The 27750-nt window shown below is 39.8% G+C and overlaps 2 protein-coding genes across 2 annotated transcripts in view; one reads left to right on the top strand and one right to left on the bottom strand.

Moving 5' to 3' along the window:
• LOC133461466 (ras/Rap GTPase-activating protein SynGAP-like) overlaps positions 1-4935 on the top strand; it is a 73808-nt gene extending 68873 nt beyond the window's left edge. Inside the window, exon 20 of the mRNA XM_061742398.1 lies at positions 3779-4935. Coding sequence (XP_061598382.1) covers positions 3779-3817 — 39 coding nt within the window. The 3' untranslated portion in view covers positions 3818-4935. The remainder of the gene's footprint in view (positions 1-3778) is intronic.
• A 6764-nt stretch (positions 4936-11699) lies between these two features.
• Positions 11700-14268, bottom strand: LOC133461227 (relaxin-3 receptor 1-like). Its single transcript, XM_061742042.1, has 2 exons — positions 14223-14268; positions 11700-13380 (listed from the first exon to the last, which is right to left on the bottom strand). Exon 2 carries the CDS (start codon positions 13230-13232, stop codon positions 12030-12032), a length of 1203 nt encoding a protein of 400 aa, XP_061598026.1. The 5' UTR covers positions 13233-13380; positions 14223-14268; the 3' UTR covers positions 11700-12029.
• Positions 14269-27750: the final 13482 nt, after the last annotated feature.

Below are 27750 nucleotides of genomic sequence, written 5' to 3'. Positions count from 1 at the left end.
GGGCCAAGTCCCAATACACCCACTACCCCTGCATTTCAGGTTCCGCGTTAAATCGACGCAGAACCTACGGCGTAGGGTACGGCGTAGGGTATGTATGGCATAGGGTACGGCGTATGGCGCGCGTCGCCGCGTAACCTACGCCGTAGGCGGAACCATAAATCGGCCTTTATTCTGGCGAGGTTTGAAAAAGACTTCGCAACAACGACCAAGCGAGTGATTATGTACATTCACTGAGTGAATATTATGAAAGTAAAATATATATTTCTCGCTAGAAATGTAATCAAAACGCATTTTTATGCAGAAACTAACTCAAAATATTGATTTTATTCACTAAAAAATAAGAAATGTCCGCTATGTTTTTTTTTGGATTCAGTCTGCAAATGATGACGTAAAGCATTCTGGGAAATTTTTCTAGCCCTCGGTCAGCTAGTGTGCATCTAAAACCCTCGCTCTGTAGGGCTAGATTCATACTCACTAGTGGGTGTATTGGGACTGGGCCTAAATATTTAATCACTTTTCCAACTGTTGCTCTGCTTACTGCCACCTATCGGTCACCGCCGGTACGCTCTCCTCGCGTATAACGCGAGCAACGTTGCACTTGGTGGTGCACGCGAACGGACGTGAACGGACGCGAACGCAAGCACAAACAGCAAGTATATCCAAGGCTTAAAGTTGCCTTAAAGTTACCGTAAACGTCATCCAGACTGGGCTACAACATGACCACACTGGTCCTTCTTGGAGCTCTGATACAACTCTTTTCCCACTACCCGTATCATCTTCGCGACACACGCTGGTGTCTGGCGTGAAGTGTTGTGAAGTATCCAAGCTGAGACTTTAGCCTCTAGCTTTTTTCTCCCTCCACCATGTGACCTCTCGCGCTTGCTGTTTTCTGTAGCTAATTCTTGGAGTGTGGTTTTATTTTTTTTCTCACTCTCACTCTTTTGCTGTCTGCTTCTCCGCTATTTAGCTCTGCATATCAAAACATATCATATTTCTTGCGAGAAGCCGTGATGCTGTGCATGGTGCTGGAACACGAGCCTTTCTCTTTGATACACAAGCCGCTAAACTTAACACGAGGTCACTCTAAAATTAAATAAATAGTCACACACTTTTCAATTCGTTTAAGGTTATTTGTTTTTCTTTAGGTAAGCTAAATTGGCATACGGTAGAATATTTTTTTGGCAACCAGAAAAACAATGTTTGAACTGGCCTTTATTTGGGATGAGCGTTTAATAGAAATGTTTTTCTACACCCGGCGGATAAGTGGGACCGGCGGCAAATTGGGACCATTATTTGAAATTTTACAGTAAACACATTTTGCAAAACGTAAAAGCTGGATTCACTCACTTTGTCTGTAGGGACCTTTCATCATTTAGAGGCATAACACAGATGCAGCTGAGTTGCCCAAGCCTTAAAGGGGACCTATTATGAAAAACATGTTTTTTCTTGCTTTAACATATACAAAGTGGTCTCCCCTCAGCCTGCCAACTCAGAGAAGGAGGAAAGCAACCAAATTCTGCAGTGTCTGTACAGCTGCCCGGATAAGCCATCCAGTCTGATGTGACTTCTACGAGCCGTTCAGATTCTGCGAATTTTAGTTACGTAACCAAAATAAAATCCACTACCACAACTATAAAACCGTGTAACTGCATGCGAGCGTCCGACTATCGTAGCACTGCGTGACATCGGACGCTCTCTGTCCATCTCCCTCCAGCAGCTGCCACTTTATTGAGGTTTTTGTAGTGAAATGAGGAGGAATCATAGAGATAACTTCTCATTTCAACTAACTGGATCAGCCGTTCCTCATCCATGACTGTTTCCTACAGCGCTTTCAACCGGCTTTCAACACGAGTGGCAGGAAGAAAATAAAAGCAGGGCGTCCGACAAATGTTCAGCTCAAAACGGCGCGCCTCGTCGTGCTGTGCAGCGCTGCGTCGCTGCGTCGCTGCGGCCAGTTAGGACAGTCCAATAGAAAATAAAGCAATGGAATTGATTTTGTTGCTGACGCTCGCTCGCATGCAGTTATGACACGGTGTAACTCGGCCGGCCGGAGCTTCCGGCATTTTTCGTAGCGGTGTATCGCGTCATTCAGGCAGCCAATCAGCACAGAGCCTCATTATCATAGCCCCGCCCACTCAGAATCCCGCATATTGGCACTTTTCCACTAGTACCACCTCAGCTCGCTTCTACCCGCCACGCCCCCGTCTTGCGCTTTTCCACTACGGGCTGAGACGGGTAGAGCCGCTCCAAGCAGATACTTTTTCTGTAACCATTCTGCCGAGGTTCTATCCGGGCTGAGCCGGCACTATTTCTGACGTTACCACAATACACGCCACTGATTGGTCGGGGGCGGGGCCGTCAGACGTTTGAATCAGGAAGCAGGAGTCAGCGCGAGAGCGACTAGCGACTCGCGGCGATTTTATTATACAGCACAAACGTCTGTTTGGTGATCCAGCTCTGAGGTGCAGATGTTCATAAACCTGGTGGCTGACGAGAGAATTAAAAAAGGGATGTAGATGGGCTGTTTTACTCTCAGCTGCTCGCGGCTCCAGCTGATTTCTGATCAGCGCCGACACAAACAAAGGGGTTGCGCAATCGAGTACGTCACAGCAGCTTCACCCCAACCTGCCCACTTCTCCCCTGGCAGTGGAAAAACAAACGGGGACAAAACGGGTGGAGGCGTGACGAGCCGTCCCGTCCCGAGGCGAGTTGGGCTGAGTAGGTGCTAGTCGAAAAGCGCCAATAATAGAGAATGAGGTTAAAGACTGGGAAGATAAAGACATGGCTCAGAGACTGAATTTCTAATTTATTTAGCAAAAACAATCAAAAGCTTGTTTTTAAGACATTCAAGGCCTGTTTAAAATAGGCATTAGATGCCATAATAGGTCCCCTTTAACTATCTGACCCAAAACTGCTTTAACTCACATTGGTTTGATCCTGAACATGTAATCATAGACAATCATAGACATAGAGTGTTTTTAGCTCCTGAATGTTGAGTATTTCCATCAAAAAACCAAAATGAGGGTTATGCATGATGAGAGTCTGAATGAAGCTAAGCAGCGTCTAGTAGCAGGATTGCATTGATAATACATATTAAATGTTGTGGTTGGTGGAGTTTTACTCTGATAAATGTTTTTCGTTCAAGAAAGCGTCAAATAAAATATTATAGTCTCAAAAATGTCAAGTTTTTGCCATAAACCTGGATCCCTGTAGCACCCGATAATGCAATAATTTCCTGAAAATGTAATAATGCCTGAAAATGTAATAAAATTTGCACTTAACTCAATCGAAAATGTAATAAAATCTAATAATGTCGCTCCGACAAACTTCACCAATAATGTAATAAAATATCCGGACTGATATTGTAATAACATTTTTACCGATAATGTAATACCTTATTACATAATTGGGAATGTATTACATTTTCAGGTGGGTCTTTTTTTTCTTTTCCAAAACTGATAATGTAATACTTGACAAATAATGTAATATATATATGTTCATTTTCAGTTCAGAGTTCTACATTTTGTGTTTTAAGTATTTAAGAATGTTATATGCGCTGGATTTAAAACACCTGAATGACTATTGGGTTAAATTGCAGACTTTGAGTACCATGTAATAAATTCCCAATAACCTAATAAGGTATTACATTATTGGTAAAAATGTTATTACAATATCCGTCCCGTACATTTTCAGAAAATTATTACATTATAGGGTGCTACAATCCCTGTTCTTGAAAAGGGAGAAAAGTGTTAATTGTATGTGTTGTGTCTCCCTGCAGTCTATCGGCCAGGGATATGGGGGCCACCCAGGATCCTGACTGCCAGCTCCAAGCGGACCAGAGCTCATGAGGATCACTCAGGTGTAGGAAGGCCCAAACAGATGCTTTTACAGACAACCCCATCAAGGCAAAGCTCCACGAAGGACTGCTGGAGGGACCATCTCACTACATTATTTAAAAAAAAACAACTTGCACATACTCAAACTTAGCCTGAACCAGAACCAGAACCAGAACCAGAGGCTGACAATCATCCATCGGGAGGATCACGTGTGCAGTGAATCTTCTGCAATACAAGCCAGAGCCACAAAAATCGCAATTATTCAGTGAGTTTCTATAGCGGATTATAGGAGGAAGTGTGTGTGAGATTCAGGATTTTCCCTCATTCAAGCACTTTTTTACACAAACGGCTCCGGATGAAATAAATAAAAACAAAACAAATAAAACTGGCTTTTAATGAGCACAATATCCCTCAATGGTGACGCCTTTGATACTCATCAATGGGCCATCTATGACCCTCAGATGCAGGACCCAAACAAAGACCTTTTTCACCATTTCTGGTTCTGATCGGCTCTATTTTAGTGTTGATAGTACAGCCGTCTCATCGTACAACGATGCTTACGTACAATCTGAAACCTCTTGCTTTACTTTTACCTTCAGCACACGACGCGCTGACTTTCATTGTGTACAAGAGCACTTTTCTTAATTCTACTAAAACTTTTAAATTATATTTTATGTTTTTTCATATTGTATTATTATTAATATTAATATAAAAACTAAAACATATGTGATTGGACACAAAGTGCTTGTTATGTAAGAGCAGGTAGAGAGAATTAGGGATGTAACGGGCTGCATTCCAGCTCCTGATAGTGACGACCATCAGACCCAACAAACTGCACCCCTAGTGGGACAAAATGGTATTACGAGATGTGTCAGCTCATCCTCAGTCATGAGCACATCGACAGCGGCTCTTTTGTCACCGCGTAGACTGTATAAAGAGAACGGGACAAACTGTTTGTGACATTCGCCTGACAGCCGACTTAACTCAGTCATCACAAGCTACCTTTCTTTGCTTTTTTTATAACTTCTCTCTCATGCAGTAAAGGTACCTTAAATTCATAGCGATTGAACCTGTGTTTGTTTCAGATGTCGTTTCTATTGCACACTGCAAAAACTCAAAATCTTAACAAGAATTTTGTCTTATTTCTAGTTAAAATGTCTCATTTTTAGTAAAAAAAAATCTCATTACACTTAAAACAAGACTCATCACTGGAAAAAAAACAACAATTTTCACCTGTTTCATGTAGATTTTGACTTGAAATAAGTAGAAAAATCTGCCAGTGGAACAAGATTTTTTTGCTTGTAATGAGAAGATAAATCTTGTCCCACTGGCAGATTTTTCTACTTATTTCAAGTGAAAATTTACTTGAAACAGATGAAAATTGTCAAATAACAAGTTATTTCATTTTTTTTTTTTTTTTTTTTTTTTTTTTTAAATGTATTTGTTATAGAGGGACAATGTACATTAATGAACATTTAAAAAAAAAAAATGTAAATGCACCAAAAAGGCTAATTTCCATCGGCAGTCCTCCTGTCAGAAGGAACACAAGGCGTAGTAGTAAAGGCAAAAAAATGACAAACAAACAAAACAAAGACATGTCATAGATACAATATTTAGAAAGCAACTTTTTCTGGTAATGACTCTTGTTTTAAGTGTAATGAGATTTTTTGACTAAAAATGAGACATTTTAACTAGAAATAAGACAAATATTCTTGTTAAGATTTTGAGTTTTTGCAGTGCAACATCTGAAAAGAGGACCGAACTGTTGATAGTTTAGCTGTGGTTGTTTGTACAGTGTGTAAATGCTGACAGCAGCGGCGGCTGGACTGCCAGGTTGATGAGCAGAGCAGGGAGTTGAAGCAGTTATCAGTTCGGCTGATTCCCCTGCTTCTTCAGCAGCCTTCTCTCCCTAAACTTTTAAGGGCCAGTCTGGAGCGTTTTCTCCTGGACAGTTGGACGTTTTAACACGGAGCTCAGTGGAGACTGACTTGCTTTTTGGAGCCGGGCCCTGAAAGTCACTCAGGGCTACATTTATTCACCACAGCTCGGCCGGCTCAGCAGATCCAAACGCCCACACATGGTCAGAAGTGGCATTGCTACATAGGCCGGCTGTAAAAGTACCACCATCAAACTGGTTTCTCTTTCGCTCCATCGCTGCTAACATTTTACAGATTTAATTATTGGCTTTGGTTCTGGTTACATCCGTGAGACAGTGTTGGTCTTAATGGCTGCCTAAACTAAAAAAGTGTGGCATACAAGTGAATTTTAATGACAAACCAGGTGAAAACCATAATATAGCGAGTAGTAGAAGACTCATCTGCTGTGTTTAATGTTCCTGCAGCATTGATGTGCAACAGTTCAGCATGTGCTTTTTAATTCTCATGTAATCCTAATGTACAAAAGAAGAACACTGACTCAGTGTCTTACCGTGGAGCATCATCTTCTCCTCCTTTTAGCCCGGCCTCCTAATTCCTCCATATTTTACAGAAGGGTGTAACGTTCAGCCTTTTGCTTTCTTTACCATGAGAATATGAGGAGACGTGGACTGAAAGCGCAGGAGTGACACAGAGGTGTGTAGTATATGAGCGCAGGATCTGACTGCCTTACAGTCTGCGCCGCAGGGCCCAAAAACAACCACGCCGACTTAGAAAAACCTGTAAACTTTGTACAGTTAAATGTCCTTTTCTTTTGTAGTCAGGTGATGAATTGATGAGCCGTGTGTGGATCAACTACGTCAGAATCATTTACATGACACAGTTCATGCTTCACTAAAATAACCTCTTGCCTTTTAAAATACATATTATTTAAATATAAATTATACAAAATTAAATGTTTATGTTACCTGAAATGTATGAAATACCTTAATGTATATCTATTCTTCTATGTAAAATGTATTCAGATCAAGGGTAGGCCTTCAGGCATGTGGAAGTTGTGGCAAAAAAAGAATTCTTATAATAACTCTTAATGCTGCAATCCAGAAATGGCGGCGGCGCCAATAGAGCTGATCACGTGTCCAGAAAGCTCTCACGCTGCCTCATCTGTGTGGTGGAACCAAAAACAGCAGCGGTGCTTTCAATAACGCTGGATTGCAGTTTTAAGTTATTTTTTAAAAAGTTTATTTCTCTGGCCTGCATTGCAATATAGTATTTTTAAAAATGTTATACTGCACTTGTGTTTTCATTTGAATAGACGCTGAGATCCATGGTCTCTAAGAGATGTGATAGAGCATCAGTGTTACTGAGGCGTGTGGTTGGCTGCGGCTTAACCTCGGCAGTTTTCTGCTTCATACCTGAGAGCAAACACGTTTGTGAAAAACAGAGAGTCCATCCTTAGTCCAGGGGCCAGACCAGATGTCAGTACCACTCAAGGTGACCAAACTTGCTTATAATTTTTGAAAATATCCACGTCTGTAGATGATATTCTGGTATGATAACCTTCCTGAGTGGCAGCTGGATCATAGTTATCAGCTCATGAAGTTACCCACCCCCTTCAGAAAATTACATTTTAGATGCTGCTGCATATCCTGGTTTACACTCATGTACAGGATTTCTGTCAATGTTTCACAATATTGTCTTTGGTATCATTTTAAAGGGGACCTTTTAAAGCATTCATTCAAGCTAAGATGCGATACATTTCCTGAATCCTTATGGTCCTGTGAGTATTCCAATTTTTGTATTTTGTGTCTCTGTTGTTCCATATAACACAGGGCTAAAAGATAGTATATCATTTAGGCAAAAATTGTGTAAAAATGTGTGTTGTTTATAGTTTAAAGAGCTGCAGTGACCTCTATGTTGGTCAGAAAGATTCACATCTTAGCTTGAATGAATGCTTAAAATGATACCAAAGACAATATTGTTAAACATTAACAGATATCCTGTACATGAGTCTGAACCAGGATATGCAGCAGCATCTGAAATGTAATTTTCTGAACTTTTCATTTCATTTCATTTATTCCATTCTTGGTATATATTCTTAATAATGTTGTACAAAATTCCATGAAGTACACAATATCACCATGAAAGAAAAGGAGCAGGAAGAAGAAAACTTATGATACCTGCCCCTCTCTGTTAATACAATTACGTTGACTTACTGAACACCAATCTATCTATACATATATTTATAACAAGAAAACAAACACAAATACCACTCTTCTATCTATTTTTTTCTTTTTCTCCTTTTTCTTTTTTGTAGGCACTTATCTTTTCTTTTTTAAACATTTTCTTAAGCTGATACAAACTTGTGCAACTTTTCAGTTCCTTGCTTTGTCCATGCCATAATTTTACACCTGTAACAGAAATACACCTTTGTTTTATGTTTAGCCTTGCAAAAGTATGTTTGAAATCAAGTTTAAGTCTGTTGTCCTCATCCTCCAATCTGAACAAATTTTGTAACTGTTCTGGTAACTTCATGAGCTGATAACTGTGATACAGCTGCCACTCAGGAAGGTTATCATACCAAAATATCATCTATAGACATGGATATTTTCAAAAATCATAAGCAAGTTTGGTCACCTTGAGTAGTATTGATATCTGGCCTGGCCCATGGACTACCTCAGATAAGTGGTACCTTTGTCTCCAGCCAGACGGTAGAGTTTGGGCCGAGCGTGTCCGCTCTCGCCGCCGCCGCCCTCCTGTCGCCCAGATCTCCTCCATAGATGGCGGTCGAGGTGTGTGTGCGTCGAGACTCTCAGGTGTTACCAGGAACCCACAGATTACTTTTAATATATCTTAATACCAAATGCACAAATTACTGAATCATGTTGGTTGGCGGGTGAGCATTAAAGCTAAATACAAATCGAAGCGGACATGAAACTTACTCATTTATCTGGTTTGTTTTGTTTGTTTTGTTATTTAGGGGGTTTGCTCCTGACCCTCTGCAGACCCTTACCAATGTTTTATTCCGTCAATCATTTGCCACAAACTCTTAAGAGGAACAAAAGTTGACATTTGACAATCCAAAAGAAACCCTGAACAAAAAGCATGTACAATTTAAGGAAGAGAAGAGCTTCATGTTTACAGTCTCAGTTTGAGATGTTGAGCGCGCGGATCAACTACCGCTGCACTGCAGCTAAAGCAGGACCTCACAGAGGAAATTATTTATCCTATATATATTTTGTGTAAGGGTATAGAACATATATCAACACATTTATGTTTCTAAAATGGATGTATAGCATTTTGGAAGGCAACAATATTTTTCTTGGCAGCTAATATTCTGCACAATTGACCTGCTGTCTCAAAGATGTTCTTGGTGGGATTTCTGACTTGAATTCGGCCTACTGGATGTAACACCTTAATTTACTTGACATTTCTTTTGAAATAAGCCATGCCCCATTGATAAGCCATACCCTCCAGACCCCTGATGTTGTGTGGTGAGTGTTGGTAGTTTTATTTATGGTGGTAGTTATCGTAGGTATGATTGCGCCTGTAATTACTATTAGTGTAAGTACACTTGATTGATGTTATTATTTCTTTCCTTCATTATTTATTTTTCGTTTGAACAAAGGGAATGTATTCATATTACAGGTGATTTTTTTCTGAGTGATTTAAATAAATTAATAAATCTCTAATTGACAATGTGTTATTATTTAAAGAACCCAGGTGGGTAATTTTTGCTTGATTTTAAATTGAGCTGTAAAGTTGAGTTTCATTACGTGACAGTGCTCTCAGTTAGTAAGTAAAATGGATTTATGCTGCACTTTTCACAGAAATGCTCACAAACTGCTTCACACGACAACACAAAGGGAACAAGTTAAAACCATAAAACAGGTACAGAAGGAAAATATAATCTATAAAAGCACAAAACCCGTCCTGCTGCCAGTCCTGCTCCCACACTGCAAAAACTCTAAATCTTACCAGGAATATTTGTCTTATTTCTGGTTAAAATGTCTCATTTTTAGTCAAAAAATCTCATTATACTTAAAACAAGAGTCATTATCAGAAAAATAACTCGTTATTTGACAATTTTCACCTGTTTAAAGTAAATTTTCACTTGAAATAAGTAGAAAAATCTGCCAGTGGGACAAGATTTATCTTCTTATTACAAGCAAAAAAATCTTGTTCCACTGGCAGATTTTTCTACTTATTTCAAGTGAAAATCTACTTGAAACAGGTGAAAATTGTTGTTTTTTCTGGTGATGAGTCTTGTTTTAAGTGTAATGAGATCTTTTTGACTAAAAATGAGACATTTTAACTAGAAATAAGACAAATATTCTTGTATTCTTGTTAAGATTTTGAGTTTTTGCAGTGCAGTCCTGCTCCCAGTCCTTCTACCAGGCCTGGCTTTTTTTTACTGTAAAACTGGAACAGCATCACCATCCTGTGGCCAGTTGGAGCTGCAGCAGCCTGAACTGTTTTACCATCATTTCAAAGACATGCCCATGTAAACTGCTTTAAAAACTTAAACTAACAACCATTTAGATTTTTCAAATTCACACTCCAGTCACCATAAACATGTTTTATTCAATCACTGTTGAAGAATATCCCGTCCAATCTTCTTTTCATGCACAAATGTCGAGCTACTTTACCTGGAGAAGAAAACAACGCAACACCAGGAGAATAATTTAGGATCAGTTTTTATTTTTTTTATTTTTTCCTTCCTTCAAGCAATGACCAAAAGTTTTTTACACACAGACACTTTGAAACACAGAAATGACAATTTAGACTCACAGTGAAGAGTTAGAGGACGCTTCGTGGACGAAGGAAACATGTTTACATCAGTTTTCAACTTCATTTAGTGTTTTCTCCTTTTTATACAAACATTAAGAAAGAGAGAAACGAACGACCGCACAAAGTGGTAGAAGCTGGTGGATCAGATTTGATCAGATTTGTAGTCAATACGAGTGTAATAATTTTCACGCAGCACACTGACGCTCTGGTACTGTAGGAGGCATCCTCTCACAACCAGTACTGGAGTTGAGGGGGGATGAGGGGGGATGGCATCCCCCATGAAATAAAAACGGTCCAAATCATCCCCCTGTAAAACTGCCATCCCCCCTTTCCATCCCTTATGTCATTTCATCAATGAATGTGGTTTTACTGCTATTTCAACATTTAGAGTCATCACCAGAAAAATAACTTATTTGACAATTTTCACCTGTTTTAAGTAAATTTTAAAATAAGTAGGACAATCTGCCAGTGGGACAAGATTTATCTTCTCATTACAAGCAAAAAAATCTTGTACCACTGGCAGATTTTTCTACTTATTTCAAGTGAATTTTTTCTTTTTTTTTAATTTAACCTTTATTTCACCAGGAAACAAATCTCATTGAGATTAAAAATCTCTTTTACAACAGGGTCCTGGCCAAGACAGGCAGCAACACAATAACATGATTCCGACATATGACACGACACATAACAAAACAAAACACTGTTGACATTACTCATAGCATTTGCAGGCAGAATTGGACATCTCAAGATCTGTCAGGAGCGATTTAAAAGCATTAAGGGAGACCAGCACGCTGAGATTCAAGGTGTTTTGCAGCTGGTTCCAGGAGGAAGGCGCAGCATACCTGAAAGCCTTCTTTCCCAGCTCGGTATACACTCTAGGGACAGATACTAGCAGACGCTCCTGAGAGCGTAGGTGTTAGCCTCCTGAATCTTTACGGTCAATGTATGACTGTAAATATATTGGAATATACAGTATATGTATATATATATATATATATATATATATATATATATATATATATATATATATATATATATATATATATATATATATATATATATATATATATAAAAATTGTAGTTTTTTCCAGTGATGAATCTTGTTCTAAGTGTAATGAGATTGTTTTACTAAAATGAGACATTTTAACTAGAAATAAGACAAATATTCTTAAGATTTTGAGTTTTTGCAGTGATCCATTTTACTTATCCCGTGAAGGACAGAGTCATATTGATAAGTTCAGAAAACAGTTTTTTATTGTTGTGTTTTGATGTATTTGATGTAAGCCCAGTGGATATTTAAAGCTTACAGAAGGCTGCATTTAACTGCTGCTATGTCATTCCTGCAGTATTTCTGCAGGTGTTTTGGTCAGTGCTATTATTTGTAATATATTATATTATTTGTAATCAGCACAAATTATCTGTCCCCATATGACAAAATCCACCATCCCCCCTGATTTTATTTTACAACTCGAGTACTGACGGGGAAGCATCCCGTCCTGGTGACGTGCAGGTTGCCCCTCCTCGTGCATCATGTGTGGTGGAAGGTTGACAGAGGTGGGTATCTCCGCAGGTCCGTTTGGTACGTCTGGCTGTAGATGTTGCTGAGGGGAATGGAGATCTGCCCCGCTTGCCCCGACCCCTCCTCGGGTGCCATCGTGTACGGCATCTTGGACATGGCCAGACTCAGTTTGAACAGCACATTATGGAGCGCGGCGCGGTACTCCTTCCTAATCAGGCAGTAGATGACGGGGTTAAAGCAGCTGCTGGTGAAGGCCAAGCAGTTGGCCAGAGGGAAGAAGTACGTCTGCGCCGAGTAGAAGGACTTGCTGATGTCGATGACGTCGAGTTGGATCAGGACCCCCCAGAGCGTGAGGATGTTGTAGGGGAACCAGCAGGCGCAGAAGGACAGCACCACCACCGCCACCGATTTGGAAACATCGGCCTTTCGCCGAGAGCTGCTGCTGCCCTTCAGCTTGTGCCTGCAGAGGAAGCGCAGCAGCAGCAGATAGGACATGATGATGATGGCGTAGGGCAGCAGGAACCCCAGCACCACGCGCAGGAGCTGGTTTATTCCAAGCCAAGCCGTACCGTCTGGGAAGCGCAGCAGGCACGCCGTGTCATTACCGCTGCCCACGTGGCTCAGGTCTGCAAACACGGCCCTGGGCGTCGCGGCGATGAGCGCTCCGACCCAGATGAAGGCCGTGGCCACCGGGAAGGTGCAGGATCTGGTGCACAGGGAAGCGCTCGGCTTCAGAGCGGTCGCCACGTAGCAGTACCGGGTCAAGCTCATGGCTGTCAGGAAAAAGCAGCTGGCAAAGACGTTGAGCCCCGTGAGTAAGGACACGGCTTTACAAGTGGCCAGGCCAAAAGGCCAGCTGTAGTCCAGCGCGATGTCCACGGCCCAGAACGGCAGGGCCAGGGAGAACAGCAGGTGGGCCAGAGCTAAGTTAAACACAAAGAAGTTGATGGTGCCGGTGGTGATGGTGTGAGTAGAGTACAGAAGGAACATGACCAACATGTTGCCCAACACTCCAGCCGTCGCCACGATGAAGTACACCACGGAGATGAGGATCTGGAGCCAGGGCGCTCCGTCGTCGGAGATCTCCAGCCCGCTGCTGTTACTGGCGTTATGGAAGGAGAAGTGAGAGCTGTTGCAGGAGGACGGCCCGACGCTGCAGGCGTTCAGGATGCTGTTGAAGAACTCAAACTTCTTGAAGTCAGTGTTTGACATTTTGCAAATCCTGAAAGCTCCCCTCGTTCGTTGGGTAGGGGTTTGTGCTCAAGAGTGCCGACAAGGAGTCACTCGCTGTGTTTTTGTGCAATAAGGAATAAAAATGCCGGTTCTGGCTGCTTGCTTATTAGATGACGGTCATTTGTCTCTGCGAGGGAAGAGGAAATTATGGTTACATCATAGACGCTGCAGTGTATGAGGCCATAAGTGGATTAGCTCTGTCAGATAAACAAATTACACTGAAGTGTTGGCCACAGAGTCAGATAATTCAGCGTAGATCTTAGAGAACCGAGGAGAAAACAAGGGGCTGACGTCTGATATGGAGAAGCATGCCAGAATGATCCCAGGATCACTTTTTTATCTGTGAAGCGCTGACCAAACCACATTTAGACAGACGGGAGGTCGTGTTGTTTGAGCTGGTGCTAAAGATGCAGATCTCAGGGGTCAGATAAGACACATGTGTTGTTTCTAAACTAAAGCTGTCCTTGATGCACAATTGTTCATTTGACGGTACTTGAAATGCCTGGTTTTTAAAAGTTCAATGATATTTTGATTTCGAGGACAATAACAGTTAAATTCTTAGGAAGAATTTGAGCTTTTATCAATCTTTTCTTAGACTTTAGGTCCTTGAGTTAGAATAATGTTACCCTTTAAATGTGACTGTCTATAATAAAAGCCATTCAAAGCAAATTAGTGAACAAAAATCAGGTGCCAGAAGAGATTACATTTAGTTGGTTAAATTGGCTTTGTTCAATAAATGAGTGCATTCAGATTTGATGTCTAAAATGCTGTAGAAATGTTAGATATTTTAGTTTAACAAATACAACTGTCCAGGAGCATCTTTCAGACCCATCTCATAATAAACAATTTCCTCTAAAACTATTTACAATCAGTGCCACCTAAGGCTCTTTCAGGCATTAACCTGTAACTATGATTTCTTTATTCTGGCATCTCAACGCATATTCAGACTGAAACAAAGATCAAACTTACCTGAAAACCTTCTCAAGGTTGTTGTGTAGCCCCCAGCTCTGCTGCACAACTCAGACGACAACAACAACAATGTTGATGTCTCCCACCCCGGATTCATGCTCCACCCCGTCTGCGTTTCATTCTGCGTATTCAAATTCACCCGTGACGGCAGGAAAAGGAAAGTCGTGAAAAGGGAGAGATATGATGACAATACGAGAATCCAAACAACACCTGAGTGAAGAAAATGAACCGTCCTCCTTTAAACTGGAGGAAAGTGTCTACAGTTCAGAACTATTGTCCTACAATCTTCAGTGAACTTGTTGAAAGAGTTTGGGAAATGTGGATTATGACCCTCAGTCAGTACTCGAGTTGTAAAAAGAAATCAGGGGGGATGGTGGATTTTATCTTATGGGGACAGATAATTTGTGCTGATTACAAATAATATAATATATTACAAATAATAGCACTGACCAAAACACCTGCAGAAATACTGCAGGAATGACATAGCAGCAGTTAAATGCAGCCTTCTGTAAGCTTTAAATATCCACTGGGCTTACATCAAATACATCAAAACACAACAATAAAAAACAGTTTTCTGAACTTATCAATATGACTCTGTCCTTCACAGGATAAGTAAAATGGATCACTGCAAAAACTCACAATCTTAACAAGAATATTTGTCCTATTTCTAGTTAAAATGTCTCATTTTAGTAAAAAAAATCTCATTACAATTACACAAGACTCATCACTGGAAAAAACAACAATTTTCACCTGTTTCAAGTAGATTGTCACTTAAAATAAGTAGAAAAATCTGCCAGTGGAACAAGATTGTTTTGCTTGTAATGAGAAGATAAATCTTCTCCCACTGGCAGATTTTCCTACTTATTTCAAGTGAAAATTTACTTGAAACAGCTAAACTGTAAACTGTAAAAATAAAACAACTATTCCTGGTAAGATTTTGAGTTTTTGCAGTGTAAAACTGAAGAAAACAAAATTAGTTATTATTAAATTAGGTTTGAAGTTTGGCTTTCATCATACACACACACACACACACACACACACACACACACACACACACACACACACACACACACACACACACACACACACACACACACACACACACACACACACACACACACACACACACACACACTCACACACACCAAAACAAACAAACAAATCTATCACCAAAAACATACAAATCCAATGACTATCCCCCCTTACAGCCTTACCCGGACCCCCCTGGACCCCCATGGCCAAATATAGACAAATAACTGCACACACTTCATTTTACGGGCATTTTGGACCCATCAATTGATCTAATGTGCATGATTTTGGACTGCAGGGCGAAGCTGGAGTACCCAGAGAAAACCCCCATAAGCACAGGGAGAACATCAAAACTCTCGCTGGGCCTTGCCTGAATCAGAAACATTGCATAACATTCAAAAAATGCGAAAGTAAAAAAAAAAAAGTTTCATAGTTAAGACTGAAAGATGAAAGATCAGTGTCTGAGAATCTTTGCACAGCGTCTCTACACTTAAAAAAACAACAAACAAACATTTTATTCATGTTTTTCAAACCTTAAATTCATGAAAAGACTTGTTTCCTTGTTTCCTATTTGTTTTGGCTTTTTCTTTTTTTTGAAAATCTATTTAAATCTGGGGCGTTGCTTCCAGATTAGATTGAGTTGCAGAAATGACTCTTCATTATAAATCCCTGATAGTGGAAAGAACATCAGGAGTGAACGACTAAATGAGATTAGGCTGCGAGAGGCGGAAGAGTGGGGAAATTGATTTATGCGCGTGGGTCTAAAGAGAGGCGTTGTCATAAACTAGCTGGGAAAACAAGGCAGTTCCCCTTGTGTGATCACGAAACACAGGTAAGAAAAATGGAGATAACTGCTGTAAAACTACCCCCATAAGTTCCAGTTAGCCAGTTTTCATTTATTAATTATTTATTCAATTCTTTATTTTTGCTTAATGGCATTATTTTCTATATGGTGAAGGCAAGAAATGTCATTATTATTATAATAATTAATTATAATAATAATTATTATTATTATATTATTAACTTAATCATATGAAATCCAAAAAAGTAATAGAAACTAAATGTTTGTTGTTTTCAAGAACAACCAGAACAACACAAGATAAAACCATAACTGAGTAATTAGATCACTCTTGAACGCTACACAAAGTTACCTTAAATTAATTTTGCATTACTTTAAAGAAAAATTACATAAAGCAATAATACCTCTCACCAAAGAGGAAACAAGCAACTAAAAATGGCGTTTGTATAAGCAATGTTACTATTGGGAGGTGTTGCAATGTTGTATGATTTCATGTTTCCTAATTTCCACATTTTTTTACGATGGAGAAGTACATCATCCATATAGTTTCTGAACCTGCAACAACGAAGCAGCTTTCTACTAAAGGAACATTCTGGAGTTAAATCACCCCGGTCAGGAGTTTCACAAGAAGATGTGAGTTGAGTCCCTGCTGTCTTGTTATACTCAACATTATTTATATAGCACTCTAAAATGTATATAGCACTCCTAAAACTACACAGTTGACCAAAGTGCTGATCATGGATTTAGAGAAAAACATAAAATAAAGGTAAAAGAATTATAAAACATAAAAGCATAAAACAAAATAAAACAGTAAAAAAAATAAAACCCTAAAACCAAGCTTTAAAAACGGGAAGTGAGTCGCTCTGCCTGAAACAGCGTGGCCACCTCTAAGCCTGAAGGAATGCATGCCTGAAGCAACAGACAGATACTTCGGAGCGAGATCACGAAGAGATTAAAAATCTAATAAAATAATCTTAAAATCAACCTGTAATCAACCTGTAATGAATTGATGCTAAAATTGGAGCAATGTGCTCTTGTTTTCTTGCACTGATTAAAAGTCGGGCAGCAGCGTTTTGAACAATTTGCAGTTGAGCAAGTGATTTCCACTAACTGATATATGTATTAAATGTACAGTTGATATCTAGTTTTACAACTAGGCTTGTTGCTGTAGGTTTCAAATGTTTGACATGCACCTTAGAGGCATCATTTGGCCCAAATAACATGACCTCAGTCTGATCTTGATTAAAGTGTAAGCAGTTAAGTGACGTCCATGCCTTCATTTCATCAATGCACTCAACCCATTGTTTAGCAGAGCAAGCTTTTTCATGTTAAAGTGGAATATAAATTTGACTGTCATCAGCATAAAAGTGGAATGAAATTCATGTTTTTTAAGAACTGATCCAAGCAGAAGCAAGTATCATGAAAAAAGAAGAGGGTCGAGAATAGAACCCTGTGGCACTCCGGATGTGAGAGGTGCTCTTAACGTGACCCCCCACATGCCCATCCAGTTTTCCAGGCAAGACAGGAAGATCTGATGGTTGACTGTATCAAAAGCAGCTGTTTAAACCAAAGTAGCAGAGTGACCACCACCTGTGGCTAAAAGATTCATTAAAAGTCATTAAAAACCCTCAAATGAGCTGATTCAGTCCTGTGGCGGGTTTAAAATCCAGACTAGAACGCCCCAAGATGAATCATCTGGTAATAAACAATTTTTCTCAAGAACCTTCGAAAGGAAAGGCTGCTTAGAGATGGACCTAAAATTTGAAAATACGGAGGAATCTACGCTTCTTAATCAGTGGTGTTACTACCCCATGCTTAAAACTTGAGGCCACAATCCCATTACAGTTTTTCACAATTGTTTAAACACATTTCCTGATAGACTACCTCACTTTTGCAAAACTCTAAACACAAATTACAAAACTCACACACAAAATGCAAAATCCTACACTTCTCTTGCAAAAGCACACTCTACCCTCCAAACAGTGTTAACTCTTCACTAAATGGTATTTCCTTCTCAAATGCCAAACACGTACATCATTTGAGTAGACATTTCTAAGCACCCACTGAACACTGATGTGCAGAATGGAAGACACTATATGAATGCCTCAGTAGAATCATGCTTTTGTATGTTCAGTGTTACACCTTCAGCTGTTGGATGTAATGTATCACCATATAGTATTCTTATGTATAGGCTACTCAAATAGAAAACACACAATTCTTTTCTGTAACAACAAATAATATTTTACAGTATTTGGACTCAAAATGTGCAGTCCACTGGACATCACAGCAAGCTGTGGATGAAAACTTGACAGAAAATAGAAACAGAACAAAAGTTTTAGGCTGCATCCTGCCTTTCATCCCTGGCTGGCCACAGGACCTCATCCACGTCGCAGGCGATGTTCTCCCTGGCCAAGCAGCGGGGGAAGTATCTCCTACAATGCCGCATGAAGCCTTGACAGGCCTCAGCAGTGACATCGCCACATGCGTCCTCCATGGCCTGCAGCAGTGGGATCCGTGTCTGAGGATTTCTCTCGTATACCTTCCATCTCCAGGCAGAGAAAAACTCCTCAATTGGGTTGAGGAAGGGAGAGTATGGAGGGAGATATAGGACATCAACTTCTGGATGGACCCTGAACCACTCATGGACCAGAGCAGCCCAATGGAAACTGACATTGTCCCAGATAACAACGAACCTGACCACCTCTGTGTCCTCCATCTGGTCTGGCTGGACAATGATATTGTAGAGCTGGTCCAGGAATGCTAGAAGAAGTGCAGTGTTGTAGGGGCCAAGGGTGGCATGGTGATGGAGGACGCCGTGGTGATTGATGGCAGCACACATTGTTATGTTCCCTCCACGTTGGCCAGGGACCTCTGTGACGGCACGCTGGCCGATGATAATCCTCCCTCGGCGCCTTCTTTTTACAAGGTTGAACCCCGCTTCATCAATGAATATGAATTCAATGGCAAATTGCTGATTGCATATTGCACAACAGCCTTTGGAGTTTAGAAATGTGATTGACTGTGTGTTCTGTGTGAACAGCAAGAGAGGGAATTCAGGAAGAGTGTGCAGGATATTGGGAATTGTGTGTAGTGTTGTGAGAAATGTGTGGTATGGAATGGGAATTTGAGTCTAGAGCAGTAAATGTGCTTGGAGTTCAGCAGGATTGGTTGGTTCACATTGTGTCTGATGTTCAAATAAATGTGTTTAAACAATTGTGAAAAACTGTAAGAAAACTGCCGTTAATAATATTGAGCACCTACAGTGGCATGGGAATAAATAAACTAAATAAAAAGATGAGGTGGAATTGGATCATTAGGAGACCCAGAAGGCTTCATATGACCAATTAGACAGACGGATGGGTTCAAACTGGTCAAAGACAGCAGAGCAAGTGACAGAGATGGAGGGAGGGTTAATGGGGGCCCAATATTTATAACCCTATTACGGGATTAAAGAAACTCGAGAAGTTCTCACAAACTGCAGTTGAGTTCTCCAACTTAGTGTGTGAGACATTAAGAACGTCCCAAATGAAGTAGGGGGGGGGGGGGGACTACGCCCCTGTTATGTCATTATGTTTCTGATGAGTGTTTTGAAGTTGTTTTTTCCTTCTGTTTTTGTGCTACTCTGCGGAACAAGCAGACCTTGAACCCCCCGCCTTCATAAAAAAGCAGTCACCCATGTTTCCGTGACATTTACAAAACCAAAGCGGCAGGAAGTAAACAAGCCGACTGTCAAATTTTGCACAAACTGCTGTCAATAGATGCAAAAGACTGTACATGGCTTGTACAGCTTTATAACAACATGGCAGTGACGTGAACAAACACTTATGAAGTTAAAATCACTTTGGTTGTTAGTCATCCTATCCACTACTATACTATACTATACTATACTATACTATACTATACTATACTATACTATACTATACTATACTATACTATCACTCAGTCAGAGTTTTGTCAGAGGCCTAAACATTTTTATGTAGCTTGATTGTCCCACGTATAAAAGCGTGTTCCCCTCTCAGTCAAAATGGTGTTGGTTGACATGGATTTGCCCCGAGGAGCGTTTACACTTGCAACCATCCCATAATAAACCACGGCTGGTTTTAACTCTGTAGTCAGGTTCATTTCTTTTTTTTATTTATTTATTTTTGTTTTTTTACTTCTTCCTACTCCTTTTCGGGCATGAATGTTTATTTCCCTTTGATTTTGTTGACTGTTTATTTGTATTCTTTTTTGTTTTGTGAAATTGTTTTTTTTTTGTTTTGTATGCTCGAAATAAAGATTTCAATTCAAATTCAAGACTTTGGAGGAAAAGTCTTGAAAAAAGGAAAAAAAAGTTTCATATAAATCAAAAAATTATATATAAAAAAAAATAAGTCAAATAAACAAAAACATACATAAACTTACTTACTGTGATGGGAAAATGTTTTTACCCATACTTATTGAAAACAAAACTGCTGGGAACTTCAGAATATACAGGTGCAGACTACTACTCCCTCCAAACAAAGATTAGCAGTGGGAACACCAATGTTTTGTCTACTAGAATGAATCATCCTCCAAGCTTCAAAATCAGTATGCTCCTCTGTTTCATTGTCATTCTGCATGGAGAAGCCGGATGTTCTGACCGCTTTTGCATGCAACTGTTTGATTAAATCTACTGAAATCTGGATCATCTCTCAAGGCTTATTCTTGGTCATTTAGACACTCAGTTATTCACTTATTTGGAAAGAACCTGTTAAAGACATTTAGCAGTTTTTTCCACAACACAATAAATATTCTGAAAATGTTAAATACAAAATTGGAAGTGATTTTGATTTCTATATATAATGAACACTCATACAGTATGTGTGTGTGTTGTTTAAGATATTAAACTAGAATCCTAAATTCAGCATATTAATTAACACCAAATGTAAAATAAGCAAATACCTGGTATCCTTTTTTGTTAACAATGTCCAAAAGATAACATTTGTTCAATAATCTGTCAATGGCAAATGTCTTTATGATGGATGTAGCCCCCAAAAATGTAAAAAGACATGTTGTAAAAGGGTTTCAGCTACCTTTTAAAGTTGTTGCACGCCCCCCTCAATGCAGACTTCAGGCTCATCTGAGCTGGCGGTTTCTGCTTTAAAACAACATACAGGTTTTAAAGTGTTCCTTTAACTTCCACCGGGAACTGAGATCTCTGAAGAAAAAAAGAAAAGAAAAGGACAATGATGTTTTCTAAGAAATATGACCTATTTATGTTCTGAGACACACGGTCTGCTCGTATTGACCCTTGTGACCTAAAGGGTTGCATCAGCACATTCACCTCGTAAATGATGTGTTCGCTTTACAACAAAAGATCTCAAATAACACAAAAAAAAAATCAAAACACAGCTTCTCAGTGGACGAGTCTCATGTGAGACAGCGATGAGACTCTGTCTCCCTCCTTCGTAAGAACAGCAGAACTGCACCTCGCTGGGTCGTACAGGGAGCAAGTGTGACCTCTGCTGATAGCAGTCTCAGATTAAAACAAGCATCCATGGTAAATTTGATCTGAGGTGTTTATCGTTTTACACCTATCACATGAAGCTTTGGATTTAATTTGAACAATTACAGCCAAAATAGTGATTTGAGCTGACAAGAAGTGATGAGCAGCTCAAAGATCAGATCAGTTGTACCAAATCAGAATTATGGTCTTTCTTTGTTTCACTCTGTTTTCAAGTCGTTTGTCATCCTGTTGATGTTTCAGTTGATTGGTTTTTAAAGTTGCAGAAATTAAACCTTTACCTAAAAAAAAACTTTCTCTTGACCCAGACATCTTAGCTAATTATAGACAAATTTCCAACCTTCCATTTGTAACAAAAATTCTGGAAAAGGTAGTTTCAAGCCAGTTATGTGACCATTTGTATAGAAATGATCTGTTTGAAGTTTTTCAGTCAGGGCTCAGAATGCATCATAGCACAAAGACTGGTTCAAGTCCTAAATTACCTTCTTATGGCCTCAAATAATGGATTACTGTTCATACTGGTTCTACTGGACCTCAATGATGCTTTTGACACTGTAGATCAGCATTTTACTGCACTGGTTAGAGACTGTTGTTGGGATTAAAGGGACAGCTCTACGTTGGTTTAAATCATATCTATCTGACAGATTCCAGTTTGTTCATGTACATGAGGTTTCTTCAGAACAGTCAAGGGTCTGGTATGGTGTTCCGCAGGGTTCAGTGCTAGGGCCAATCTTGTTCAGTTTATACATGCAGCCATTGGGAAGTATAATCCAGAATCACGGCATACACTTTCATTGTTATGCTGATGATACGCAGCTATATTTGTCTATGAAGCCGGATGAAACAGAACCGTTAGTTAAACTTCAGACATGTCTTACGGACATCAAGGAAATTTTCGCTTCTAAATTCTGATAAAACAGAGGTTATTATTTTTGGTCCCAAGCATCTTAGAAAGGGATTAGACGGTGTTGCGATGGCCTCCAGTACAACCTTGGTGTTATTTTGATAGGGATTTGTCGTTTATACTGTATATTAATCAGGTTTGTAAATAGCGTTTTTCCATCTCCGTAACATCGCAAAGATTAGAAACATCCTGTCAAAGAGTGTGATGCGGAAAAACTAATTCACGTGTTTGTATCTTCTAGACTAGATTACTGTAATGTATTATTAGCAGGATGTCCAAGTAATTCGCTAAATAGGCTCCAGCTGATCCAAAATGCAGCAGCGCGAGTTCTGACAGGAATCAGCAGAAGAGACCACATCTCTCCAGTGTTAGCCTCACTCCATCGGCTCCCCGTAAAACTCAGAATCCAATTCAAAAGTTTATTACTTGCATATAAAACCCCAAACGGTCTAGCTCCGTGATACCTGCAAGACCTAATAGTACCTTATGTTCCTGGCAGAGCTCTCCGTTCTCAGATTGCAGGTTTACTCGTAGTTCCTAGAGTATCCAAATGTAGATTTGGAGGGCGGGCGTTCTGCTATCAGGCACCATCACTATGGAACCAACTTCCAGTTTGGGTTAAGGAGGCTGACACCACCTCCACCTTTAAAACCAAACTTCAACCGTTAGTGTTTAGTAAAGCCTATAGTTAGTGTAAACTCTAGTGTGTTAGAGCCAGTAGTTATAGCTGCAGCTACAGGACAAGACTAGAGCAGCTTGTCTCTGTTAGATCCCTATGGACGTCCTGACCTGCAGTCCCCCCTCTGACCACCTCAATGTCTGCTGTCTAAATCTGTTTATATAGTCGTCCCTGTAGTACACCAGTTAGCCATTGTGTCTGTGTCTCTCCTCTCTCCATTCTTCATTTCCTCTGTCTGTTCTCTCTTTTCCTGCGCTGCCCAGCTGGTTTTCAGCAGGAATCCCCCCCTTATGAGCCAGGTCCGACTCAAGGTTTCTTCCTTCCTTAAGGGGAGTTTTTACCTGCGATTCTTTCTGCAATAATTGCTCGGGGGTCATGTGCTGGGTCTCTGGAAAGTGCTGCTGATGTCCCCGACCAGCCCAGTCTAGCTTCCGGCAAGAGGGTCCCCCCTTATGAGCCTGGTCCTGCTCAAAGTTTCTTCCCTCCTAAAGGGGAGTATTTCCTTGCCACTGTTTGGCTTAAGGCTTTTCTCCCACTAGAGGAGTTTTTACCTGCCATTGTTTATGTAATAATTGCTCGGGGTTTATGTTCTGGGTCTCTGGAAAGCGTCTAGAGACAACTTTTGTTGTAATAAATGCTATATAAATAAAATTGAATTTAATTGAATTGAATACACTGATCAATATTACTGGGGTAAGCAGAATGTCTGAAGTTTCTGTGAATATAATGCAGGGTGCATACTGTGTACGGACCTCAAACCCCGGCCTCAGAAAATAAACACACACTTAAATGAACACATTTCCAGCGTTCACACTTTCACCTTTTCACTGAAGTGCAGTGATATAATGATACCCAACTTGTTGGCTAACCTTCTTTACACTGATGTCACATTAATCAAGCTTTTAATACAAGACTAAACTTCCAACCAGGCCACTATTACCCAGAAGCCCCACAAGCAACGAGCTTATGGAGCTCCATTGATTTTGGCAGCTGTTGTGCTGGTTACCGCTGGGCGACTCAGATTTGCTATGTGAGATAATTTAGAGTTTGTTGGGTCATACAAAGCTGATAGCATCACATAATAATACAGTCATTAAATACATACTTCTTTTATGACATCTACAACAGAAATTGTTGAGGCTGCAGTTATTGAGTAGTTGTGGGCGCTAAGCATATGTCATACAATATAAAAAGGGGTCCAAACCTTATATATATATATATATATGAGAGAGAGAGAGAGAGAGAGAGAGAGAGAGAGAGAGAGAGAGAGAGAGAGAGAGAGAGAGAGAGAGAGAGAGAGAGAGAGAGAGAGAGAGAGAGAGAGAGAGAGAGAGATATCATAAAATACAGTTGTGGGCTGTAACAACAACTGGACAGATTGGAGCAGCCGGGCCACACTTAAAATAGTGGCTCTGATGGAAACATGTCTCATTTTGTTATATTGCCTCTAATCCTCTTTCCTCGTGTCTCTTCCTCGGCTCCTCGACTCTCATTTTAAGTGGGAGGGACTAGAACATGAGGAGGTGGCAAGGAAAGGATTCAAGAATCCACAAGCAGAAATAAAAGCATTGATTGATTGCATTGGTTAAATCATATGTTCTCACGGTAGAAAATCATGCATTTAGTCACCGGTTAATATTATTGCAGAGTTCCAATCTCAAAATGTGGTCTTAAAACCTTCATGATTGAAGTATATACAGTAATGCCACATGGGTCATATTGTAAAATTGTATTTATGAAATGTAATTTTTTTCATTTTCATTCAGAGGCATGACCTTAAGGTCCCTGGATAGAAGCTGAGCATCACTGACTGGCATAATACAGTGGTTTGCAAAGCTCACAGCTCAAGAGCTCATGGGCTTTTATTCTCAACAAAATATAGATTGCATATCAAATGCTGAAAGTGACACATTTTACCATTTTACCATTTTAGTTGTAGTTTAAAGTAGGTTAATGGATATTCAGTCAGCAAGCATGTGTCTTTTTCTACAAGTAGTGAAGCAATTCCTGAACGATGTTCCTCAGTGGTGATCTACTGTGGTGACACCTAAAGAGAAGAGCCAAAAGAAGAAGAAGAAAATCGTATGAGTATGAATACATCAATAATCTGAAAAAGTTTCTGTGTGGATGGGATGAGGCTGAAAATAAATATTGGATGTCCATGATCTTAAATCTGCGATAGAAACAGCCACTGCATGCAAGAATATTTCTGAAAATCCCAGCTTTTTCTTGATGGGGCCAGGTTAAGCCCCATCATCAGAATCAGAATCAGAATCAGAAAAGGGTTTATTGCCAAGTTTTCACACGAGGAATTTGTTTTGGGGATTGGTGCAACACAATACAAATATAAAAACAAATATATAAGAGATAAAATAAAATTTTAAATTTTTAAAAAACAGGGTGAGGGGGGCAGGTGGGGCTGCGTTCCTCCTGTAGTCCACTATCATCTCCACTGTCTTTAGAGCGTTGAGCTCTAGATTGTTCTGGCCGCACCATGCAAAGCTGATGTGTGAACACGCTCGAGAACTGTCATCATCTTCCCTGCTCCAAGGCTAATTTAAAATGGCCCCTCGCGACCCCTCATGTTTTAGATGTTGCTCTGCTCTACACCTGGCCCATTAAGTGGGATATGACCGGGATATGATCCAGTCTTGAATCAGGTGTAACCTTTAAAACATGCAGCACCGTGCGCCCTGAGGTCTAAGGATGAAAAGCAAGTCACTGTTCTTCAGAGGAGCGGGACCATCTGACTTGCTATCAGTGCAATGAGATAGACAGCTAAAGAGCAGCTTTTTAAAAAAAATAGATTTTTATCCTGATTGTTTTCCCCATTATAGTCCTGGGCATTGCCATCCTCTACCAACCCTGGGAGGGCCCTGCACTGAGCTCAGGTCTCCTCCTTAACCTGAGTTTTTGTGGGGGTAGCTCACATTGTTGTTACCCAAGGGAACACGGGGAGAACATGCAAACTCCACACAGAAAGGCCCTTTCGCCAACCCCACCCAGGGTGTGGGTGTGGGCGCTGAAGTCATGGGGGAACTTAACACGGCGGGAATTGGACCCAGGACCATCTTGCTGTGAGATGGCTGCACTACCAAAGAGCAGCTTGAGCTCCCATCAAGGTGATGTCTTTTTCAGGGAAGGCCTTGCATGTTTCAGCAAGACATTGTTAAACTGCATACCGCATTTATTACCAAGGCATGAGTCTGAGTGATTAACTTAATCATTAACATTTTTTCCATCCAAAACAACCACATACATTCACTTTTACTGTTTATTGTTTTATTTCTATTGTTATTATTTATTCATTTTTATTTTTTTAAATACATTTTTTAATTTATTTTATTTTTGTTGCTTGTCCTCTCATCTCCGTCTTTTTTTTGGAGTTTGTAAAGGTAGAAATGCCAAAAAATATCCTCGATTCTCGCAATATAGAATTGCCACTTCACCTAACATACATGTCTTTGGGCATGTACATGACATGTACATGACCTGTATATGACATGTATGACGTGTGTTACATGTACATGACATGTATGATCTGCATGGCGTTTATGACATGTTACATGGGTGCTGTGCTACATGTATGACATGTATGACGTATATGACATGTTACATGTATGACATGTATGACATGGAATACTCGGATAAAACAAAAGCCAGAGGGTTCTGCACATTATTTTTGCTCTTCCTGGGACTGCACTCTTCTAGACGAGGATCTGTGATATTCTTCCTGGGACCTGCTGGAACCAGCTCGCTCTCAGCTTGAGCTCCTATACATATACTATACAAATATACGTAATATCACCATACACGATGGCTACGATATTCGATATATTGTAAGAAATTTCAGCAACAATATATCACGATATATGTGACTGGAAAAGAAAAAAATACCCATAAAAAGCAAAATGTCTGTAGTCATGCATTTATTCAATGCCAAAACAATGGCAATTGTCCTACAATGGACAAAGGAAGTGCCTGTATAGTTCCTCACTATATATATATATATATATATATATATATATATATATATATATATATATATATATATATATATATATATATATATATATATATATATATATATATATATATATATATATATATATATATATATATATATATACAGGGTGCGATTTGTGAAAAAAATAGAGGGGGGGATAATAAGAAGAAGAAGAAATATTTTTATTCAGAAAAAAGTCCACACAACAGCGGGCCAACAGTACAAGCTATATGAAAACTTGTTTCTTGTGTAAACCTTACACTTAAGCTACATAACGTAGGCGGTAGGCCTATTTTGAACATGAACTGAACCACTGCATTTGCAGAATTTTTTCTCCTAATATTGTTTTTAAATGTGCCAAATAAAAATAGATAAACAAAATTAATATTTTTTTAATTCTTTCTCGATATCAGTTTAACAGAAAACATAGGAGCTCTCCTCAGCCGGAGAGATGCTGCTGTCCACCATCCCATCAACAATGTCAGATCTTGTTTCATCTTCTGTCGCATTTTTTCTCGGGATTTTTGGTTGTGATCCTGTAAGAATATGAGGATATGCTGCTCTGGATTCTTTTCATTCATTTGACTGACTGTATCGATAGATAGATAGATGTATATATGTATATA

This window comes from Cololabis saira, chromosome 15 (assembly GCF_033807715.1).
Source record: "Cololabis saira isolate AMF1-May2022 chromosome 15, fColSai1.1, whole genome shotgun sequence".
Classification (NCBI taxonomy): domain Eukaryota; kingdom Metazoa; phylum Chordata; class Actinopteri; order Beloniformes; family Belonidae; genus Cololabis; species Cololabis saira.
The sequence above is the reverse complement of the archived record's forward strand: the minus strand, read 5'-3'. Positions and strand labels throughout refer to the sequence as shown.